The 8,837-nt window shown below is 46.7% G+C and overlaps 1 protein-coding gene across 1 annotated transcript; it reads left to right on the top strand.

Annotated features, from left to right (window-relative positions):
- The first annotated feature begins 5,571 nt into the window (after positions 1 to 5,571).
- LOC133758835 (olfactory receptor 9S13-like) lies at positions 5,572 to 6,555 on the top strand. The gene has a single exon (XM_062189970.1). The coding sequence runs from the start codon at positions 5,572 to 5,574 to the stop codon at positions 6,553 to 6,555; it is 984 nt and encodes a 327-aa protein (XP_062045954.1).
- The last annotated feature ends 2,282 nt before the right edge of the window (positions 6,556 to 8,837 follow it).

Raw genomic sequence — 8,837 nt, 5'->3', positions numbered from 1 at the left:
CCATGCGGGTGCAGGGCCCAAGGATTGGGCCATCCTCCACTGCCTTCCCGGGCCATAGCAGAGAGCTGGCCTGGAAGAGGGGCAACCGGGATAGAATCCGGTGCCCCAACCGGGACTATAACCCAGTGTGCCGGCGCCGCAAGGTGGAGGATTAGCCTGTTAAGCCACGACACCGGCCAAGACTTGTAATTCATTTTAACAGTAATGGATTTACTTTACATTTCAAAAAGTTTTATATTCTTGAGGTTTGACAGTTTTAATAATATTTTAATATTCATTTCATATGTGAACATTATATACCAATACATGTATGCTTTTTTGAAAGTGGGGATATTAATATCATGTAATGTGTGATTTATGACAGGGATCATAAAATGAGGAAAGAAAGGTATATTATAATGTAGAGGGTATAATTCATCTAATTTATGACTTCATATGCCAAATAATATGACATGCACACATTTTTATTTCTTACTATATATATACACATAGGTACACTTTTTTTCCTAAATGGACTTTACACTTTACTTTTTTATGTCCATACATCTTCATTGTTCTTTGAAAAGGTGTGTTTATAAAGTTTATAAAGTTGAAATGTAGCACACATACCCATTCATGTAATTACTGTCAGAGATCCCAAAGCAAACATTTTAGGTCTAGAAAAGCATAAGCAGGCATTATCTTGTGTCAATCCTGGATGTGATGTAGAAAGGAACTGGAATGGACAAGTCCACAACCATGTTGGATTGGATGGCAAATATCCTACATGGAGTTTAGTCAATTGAGTGGCCCTAAATAGAATCCTTTTTTGCATGCTATGTATTTTCTCTCATGAAAATAGCATTACATAAAATCTCATGAGTTTGGGGTAAGGCTTCCTCTTGGACGAAGTTAATGGTTTCCCTAAAAGAAAAATACAGCTGAAATCCTGACCTCTTCTAGGTTGGAGAGGACTGAGGGGCACGTGGTATTTGTGTGTTAGTGTTGAGGGCTGGAGGGAAGAGCAACCTCTACCTGTGAAGCTGGAGAGCTAGTTGTGAGCTGAGGGCTGCACTCCTATATTCCTGACTTCACCAAGGATGATTTGAGGAGCTGGAAGCCAGTATTTGAAGTGAAAAGTGCATGAAGGAAACAGACATTCTCTAAATCCTGAGTACCTGTTTAAGTATTTTTAAAAGAGGACGCATTGTTAAAAAGCAAGAGCATCACTATCCCCCAAATATGGTGGCTCTACATTGGAGCTCATGCACATCTAATTCCAAGTCCTCACTCAGGGAGACTTTATCCAGGAAAGGATAACTCATTGTGCAGTTTCTGGGTCCTCACTCACATAGGCTGTGTTCTGGAGAATTACCACTGAGTGCAGTGCTATGGGTCCTCACCCAGGCTGTGTTCAGGAGAATTAACTCTGGTGCAGTGTTCTGGGTGCTCACTCACATAGTCTGTGTTCAGGAAAAGATACCACAGAGTAGAGAGTTCTGTGTCCTCACTCACCCAGGCTGTGTTCAGGAGAAGCTACCTCAGAGTGCAGTGTTCTCAGTTGTCACTCACACAGGCCCAATTCTGGGGAGTTGACCTCAGTCCTCTGTGTTCAGGGATTTTATCGCAGAGACCTTTATCTTGTCACTTAGGCACTAAGATACTGGAGGCAAAGACTCTTGCCCACAGTCTATGGTATCCGCATCCTGCTTAGCTTTCCTAATATCCACTTTCCTTCTCTGAAAAATGAGTTTGGAATTTTCTACACTCCTACTGTGAGTATTAAAAGTGCATGCCCTATAAAGTGGTGAGCAGTTTCCAGTGCAAAGGAGACATTGATGACAGCTGGCTTCTCATCACTGCTGCCATGACCACGGCACAACACACCGTTTCTTGTCACTGGGCTGTGCCATTTGAGTCAGGCACAGAGGCCACAGCTGCTCAGATCTGAGCACTTGTGGAGGTTTTTTCTGAGATTATGTCTGTAGCCTGTGCAACATGGAGTGAGCAAAGTGCACAAGACAGCTGACTGCACTGCTCTCAGCAACATGGTGGTGGTGTTTGGGGGCGGGGTCTGAAGTTGAGTGACTTGACTGCTGGAAAACAGCGCCACCATGAGGCGGCCACGGCTGAAAATGCCCAAATGCTGCTTCCCAAACACTCAGGATAGCCAGGGCTGGGCCAGGTGGAAATCAGGTGCCAGGAACTCAATCTGAGTCTACCATGTGGGTGGCGGGGACCCGAGGCTTGAACCAGCATTGCTGATTCTCAGAGTGCTCATTAGCAGGAAGTTGGAGTCAGGAGTGGAGCTGGAGCTGGAACTGGAACCCAGGCACTCCGATATGGGATGTGGACGTTGCAACTGTGTCTCAGTCACTAAACCAAATGCCCTCCCCTAATCCCATTCTCCACACAGCTTCTGGAGTTCTGTGTGTATGTGTATGTAGGGTATATATTACATACATGCCAAGTGTGCATTATATGTGAAACATATCAAGCATCTATGATACATAAAATCTCCGTGTGTGCATCAATATGCACCCGTATACACAACACATTCTTGCATACATATTTTTCCAGAGTAGGGGAGGACCTCTCTATAACCAATTGGAAGGAAAGAGAAGATTGGGGATTCATTTACTTGATATTTCCCACGGCACCTAATGCAGCTCAGAGACACTTGACCATTTGGGATGAAGCATAGCAACACGTGGAGAGACTGTGTCTGCAGGGAAAGAGGACACATCACTGTGGCCTGTGTCCGAGACTCTCCTCACCTCTCCATGCTGTGTTAGCTGTTGTAGTGAGAAATACAGAGAACAGAGTCTTTTCACCAGGTTTACTATCAGAATCAATTAAAAAAAAACATATTCTAAAGTCCATTCTGAAATACTTGAGTACTTGCATTTTTATCCTTGGATTTGATGAGATTGCCAGAAGGCTAGAGCCCTGATCCACTTTGGTTAGATTTGAGGCACACGTGTTCACTCTGTCCTACATCAGTGACCATAGACCTGACGTGAAAGGTGGTAAAATTTCAAGATTTGCATTCCCACCATCTACAAGTTGACATACTTGTTATTTTTTAAGGATAGGTATTATGATTTTGTCGGGTTTTTGTGGTTGTTGCTTGCTTGATTTGCTCTCAAATTTTTACCCTGGGACTTTGTTCTGTCCCATGCCCAAGTTAAGAACTTGAGTGAGTGAAACCACTCTCATTAAAAGGCCACCTTGGCGGATAAACCTCCAATGACCGGCGCTTGGCAAACTGGTATAATTCTCATTGTTGCTGCTGGGAAAAATGGGCTGTGGAAGTGTGGTGTGCACATCACTAAGGAAGTGCGGTGTGGATACGGCCAACTACAGGGTGGTGAGGACATGTGGTGTGGACACTGTTAACCTCAAGGCTGGCGAGGACATGTGGTGTGGACACTGCTAACCTCAGGGGTGGTGAGTCATCTAGGAGTCGGTCAGAACAGGAAGAAAGACATGAAGGACTTTTAGGTGAGGTTTGTTTCATTGAGAATCCAAAATGCTTGGCAGAGACCCTGTGATCCATCCCATTAAGTGAGTTTAAATTCTAGTAAATTCAAAGTCCATCACCGCTTGCTGATACAGACCCCGGGTAAAGCAGCACTGGGCAGCAGCACTGGGTGGTACTGGTGGTGCTCGCCTTATGCTTGTTAAATGCCACCAGCTCTCTGCCTGTGGGCACACAGACCAGTGCTGGATCTTTTAAACTGAAGATCGCCGATGCAAAGTACACATTGAACAATGTAAACCCTAATACTCAAAGGAAACAATTGTGTGTTAAGTTCTGCGCTTTATAAAAGCTTGTGAAGCCCTGTTTAGTGTTGTGGCTGCCGATGGGATTATTTTTTCATTGTTCAATGCGTTTATTTGGGTCTTGATCAGCCAAGCGCTTTTCAGTTGCTCAGTTTAGGGCAGTGAAGGGAACAGCACATCCCCTCTCCTCCTGGGGACTGGGGTTTCCAGAGAATCAACCCTGTCTCCCCACACAAATGTGCAGCTGGCACGAGTTCTCAGGAAAAGGAAATGGCCTGACTGAACCGTGCTTTCAGGTTTACAAATCCTGAAGACTTGGAGAATGGAGAGTTGGTAGTGAATTTTAGAAAAATATTTTGAGCCATTCTTGCTGAGAAAATACATTCAGAGTTATCGAACTGGTGACACAAGTTTTATATGCCATGGCAGAGTTTGTAAGAAAGTTCATTCTGAATGAAAACTGCCAGGTGCTCTCTCCTTCACTCTTCCCTGGGAGCACATATTTATTTCTGTTTGTATAGAACAAAACATAATATCAGAGAATTTCTGAGTGACGTGCAATCTGCATGCACACAAACACACACACACGGACTTGCACCAACATGAATGTTCACACACACACGAATCCATACACAGGGACAAGCACACACATCCACACACATCCAGGCACACAGGGCCATGCACACACAGGGACATGCGCACACACCCATGTACACATGTGGATGTGCACATACAGGGAGGTGCACACACATCCAGGCACACACAGGGACATGCACACATGTCCATGTACACTGTCTATGCACGCTGTCTACTCCAAGAGGAGGAGTCACACCCTACGACAGGACCCCAACCCACTGCAGCTAAAGCAGTCCTAACTCTACTGCTTAGGTATGTTACAGCTATTTGTGTACAATACTTAAAAACTAGTGGAACATAGCAGACAGGAAATCATCATAGGTAAAAACAAAATTAATAATCACTGATTTAATAAAGGTTCCTTTAAAAAGGTCTAATTCATTTAAAATACCTCGCATCTATCATTGATCTTTTTGTCTTATAACCAAGATGTCATCCATCTGTATAATGCATATTAAATAGACAGTGATGTAGAATGAGTGGCATCGCCCAGGGTGTCCACAGAGTGCTTTGGGAACTTATGAACACATCGCCCTACACAGCAGAAGGGGATGTGCAGGTGTGATTCTGAAGAGTGCTGGTGTGGTTTGTCATCGCCAGGGTCCCCACAAGGAGGATGCAGGATGGCAGGAGACAGAAGACGCAAGGCTGGCAGCAGAGGGAGCAGAGAAAAGACACAGTGCTGTGGACAGTGAGGATAGAAGGGCCCTGGGCCACGGGGTGCAGGTGGCCTTCGGGAGCTGGAAGCAGCAGGTGGGTCTCCCTTGGAGAGTCCAGAACAGGGGCCTGCTGATGCCCTCACCTGCAGGTGTGTCCTCTGGACGCCAAGACACTCGGACCATTTGCTGCAGCAGCAAGGAGAGCCTCAAGGGCCGTGTGGCACAGGGTCTGAGCGAAGCTACTCCACGCGTCTGCCAGTTCAGCCCAAGGGCAAATTCCTGTAACACAGATCTGCTCCGGAGCAAGGGGGTGGAAGTCCCCATGCTGGCTGTGTGCTCTGACTTTGCGACTTCCCCAAATTAAAAACTGTGAACCCTAGGGGTGTGCCGTGAAGAAATGACTCTAGAGAGATGAAATCAGCTCCCAGTGACCCCAGTGAGGAAGCTGTGGCTGCCTGGCTCTCCCCTGACCCCCCTTCTTTCTCTGTCCATCTCCGGCTGCCCTTACACGATGTCAAATGTCACCCGCGTCTCCGAATTTGTTCTTCTTGGGTTCAGAGGGGGTCCGGGAGTGCAGACGGTGCTCTTTCTGCTCTTCCTGGTGCTGTACATGGCGGCTGTGGTGGGGAACCTGGGCATGGTTGCGATCATCCAGGCGGATGCACAGCTGCACACCCCCATGTATGCCTTCCTGCAAAGCCTCTCCTTGTTGGACGTCTGCTACTCCTCCACCATCGCGCCCAGGGCCCTGCTGAACTGCCTGCGGCGGGACCACACCATCTCCTTCGGAGCCTGCGCCGCTCAGTTCTTCTTCCTGTCTCTCTTCGGGACCACGGAGGCTTTCCTGCTGGCGGCCATGGCCTACGACCGCTTCAAGGCCATCTGCAGCCCTCTCCTCTACTCGGCCAGCATGTCGCCCCCGCTCTGCGCGCTGCTGGTGTCGGGGTCCTACCTGTGGGGCGTGCTGAATGCCAGCACGCAGACGGCGATGACCTTCACGCTGTCCTTCTGCGGCGCCAATCAGGTCAATGACTTTTTCTGCGACGTGCCCCCGCTCCTGTCCTTGTCGTGCTCGGACACCTCCGTGAACCAGCTGGTCCTGCTCGGCCTGTGTGGCTCCATCATCGTCAGCACGTTCGCCGTCGTCCTGGTCTCCTACGTCTACATCGTCTCCACCATCCTCAGGATCCGCAGCCAGCAGGGCCGCCGGAAGGCGTTCTCCACCTGCGCCTCGCACCTCGCGGCCGTGTGCTTGTTCTTCGGCACAGTCTTCTTCATGTACGCTCAGCCCAGCGCCATCTCCTCCCTGGAGCACAGCAAAGTGGTGTCTGTCTTCTACACCGTGGTCATCCCCACCCTGAACCCCCTGATCTACAGCCTCAGGAACCGCGACGTGCAGCGTGCTCTGCGCAGGAGTGGCCGACAGCTCTCCGTGTTACTCATGCGGCCCGGGCCCGCCTGGCGCCCCGATTCTCACTGTTGCTGTCCACTGTAGAATCTTCATCAGCATTTCTCTAACAGTGGCGGTCCAGTTTTCCTGCATTTCATTGGCTGTTTGTGAAGGGATTGTTCAAGTCATTTTCCTGGTTTCCCTTGTTTTGTAGAAATGTTTTACACTTGGAGGCTCTAAATCCGTCTGTCAGCTGTGTGCATGACAAATATATTCCCACGCTTCTGCAGCATGATTTATCAAAACGCTTGCAATAAAATTCTGATAATTAATTTTGAATTTTGACATATGTAAGTTCTTAAATTTGATCAACTCTTTACTTTCTGTTTTGTTCCTTTTGTTTATTTTATTATCCCTGTACATGTCTTACAGCATGACTTAAATAACTGTAATTAGACTTAATCTCTAAAAAAAATGTATCATTGAGTGGTAATTACCACAACCTTATCAATCTCCAGCAATGTTCTAAATTAGCTCCCCGGTTTGTGTTCCTTTATAGTTTAAAGTTTGTGTCCCATTGCTGCCACACCCTGGTTCATGATAAACACTGCTCTTTCTACTTCCAGGACGTCAATGTTTTTAACTTGTCTTAAATTCCACCTGTTAGTGGTGCGTCCAGGCTTCCTTTGTAGGTTAGAAGCCAAGGTCATGGTAGCTGAGGTTTCTCATTTGCACACATAGCTATTAACTTTGCCTCTGAGGAAGAGCCCATGCCACGTTCTGCCAGAGTCCTTGGTATTGAGCAAACAAGGCACAGACTGGGTAAAATGACACTATGGGGGCCAGGGTTTGACACAGTGGTTGTGCCTGATCAGGACTCCCACATCCCATATCAGAGTTCCCAGTGTATGTACCAGCTCCCCTGCTTCTGCTCCAGGTCCAGGTTGCTTGTAGTGCACCTCTGGGGAGCAGCAGGTGATGTCTCAGGACCTGAGTCTCTGCCTCCAACATAGGAGACCTGGATGGAGTTTCAGGCTCCTGGCTTGGACTTGGCAGCTCTGGCTGCTGTAGACCTTTGAGGAGAGAACCAGCAGATGGAAGATTTGTCTCTCTCTGGCTTTCAAATAAATAAAAAGAAATAGAAAAATGGAAAATGGTACAGCGACTTTGAGAACGTATCTGGTGGTGTCTCGTAGAGTTGAACACATTTTTGTCCTTGGTCATGAGCATCTCCACTCCTTGACACACAAGTGCTTGTACAGGAAGGTTCACAGAAGCTTTGTCATAAGATTGAGAAACTGGAAACAGTGCACCTTGCATGAGCTTTAATCTATCCGTGCAATGGAATGGTATTTTTAAATGTAAAACAGATTAAAATCCCTGCAATGGAATAATATTTTTAAAAATGAAGCACAAAAGGAGTCAACAGTATGGATGATTATTAGAAATAAGAAGCAAAAGGCACATGGATGCAAAAGAAGACATATTTCCATATGTATGGAGTTCTATGGTCACAAACACAACCACATAATTAGCTGTTTTAGGATGAGTGAGAAGGGAACAAGTGGACTTTCTGGGGTGATGGGATGAGGGCTTCATGGATGGGTACATACATTAGAACTCATCCAAGTGTGCCCTTCAGACTGTGGTTGCATTGTGTGGTCATCACCCCCAAGATGGCCCTGGTGACCCTGAGCTCCTGATTCTGATGTGTGGGTGGCCTTGTGTAGACATAATATGAGGTACTGCAAAACAAATGATCAGGGGAAAATGGAGTTGAAAGATGAGTTTATTTTGGTGCAAGAAAAGCTTGAAATGCGGCATAATTTTTCCAAATAAGTGTTTTCCGTGAACTTCTTGAGGACCCTTCATACAGTAGAGGTAACAGCGTGTAGCACTGACACAGACTACCGACTGTGGTAGAGAAGGTAATCTACTCGGGTGCTAAGTGGGGAGTGGTGTCAGTGGGGGTGCAGGCCGTTCCAGGGGACAGCAGGCTAGCAGGCGCTTTCTGAGGAACAGGATTCATTTTTAAAGTTTATTTGATGTTTTAAAACTCAACAGGCATAAAATTATATGCATTTATGGAGTACTATATGATGTTTCAAAATACGTATACAGTGTGTGCTGTCCAATCAGAGAAAAAATATGTATATCTATTCAACCATTTAACAATGCTTTATGACAAGAACATTTCAATCCCATCTTCCAGTTTTTGAAACAGAGAAATGTACTGTACACTCCATCACCTGTGGTCACCCCAAGGTGTGGCAGAACTGCAAGACTTCTCACTCCTGTCCAGCTGTAGGTGAGCATCCATCAGTCTAGCTCTCCCCACTCTTCCTCACTCCCAGCTTCTGGTGACCACCTTTATGCTTTAACTTCCA

Source organism: Lepus europaeus, chromosome 4, assembly GCF_033115175.1.
Source record: "Lepus europaeus isolate LE1 chromosome 4, mLepTim1.pri, whole genome shotgun sequence".
Taxonomy (NCBI): domain Eukaryota; kingdom Metazoa; phylum Chordata; class Mammalia; order Lagomorpha; family Leporidae; genus Lepus; species Lepus europaeus.
This window is presented reverse-complemented; position numbering and strand designations above follow the sequence as displayed.

What these genes read in the sequence shown, in the direction of transcription:
- LOC133758835 (XM_062189970.1), top strand. Translation starts at nt 5,572, where the DNA reads ATGTCAAATGTCACCCGCGTCTCCGAATTTGTTCTTCTTGGGTTCAGA.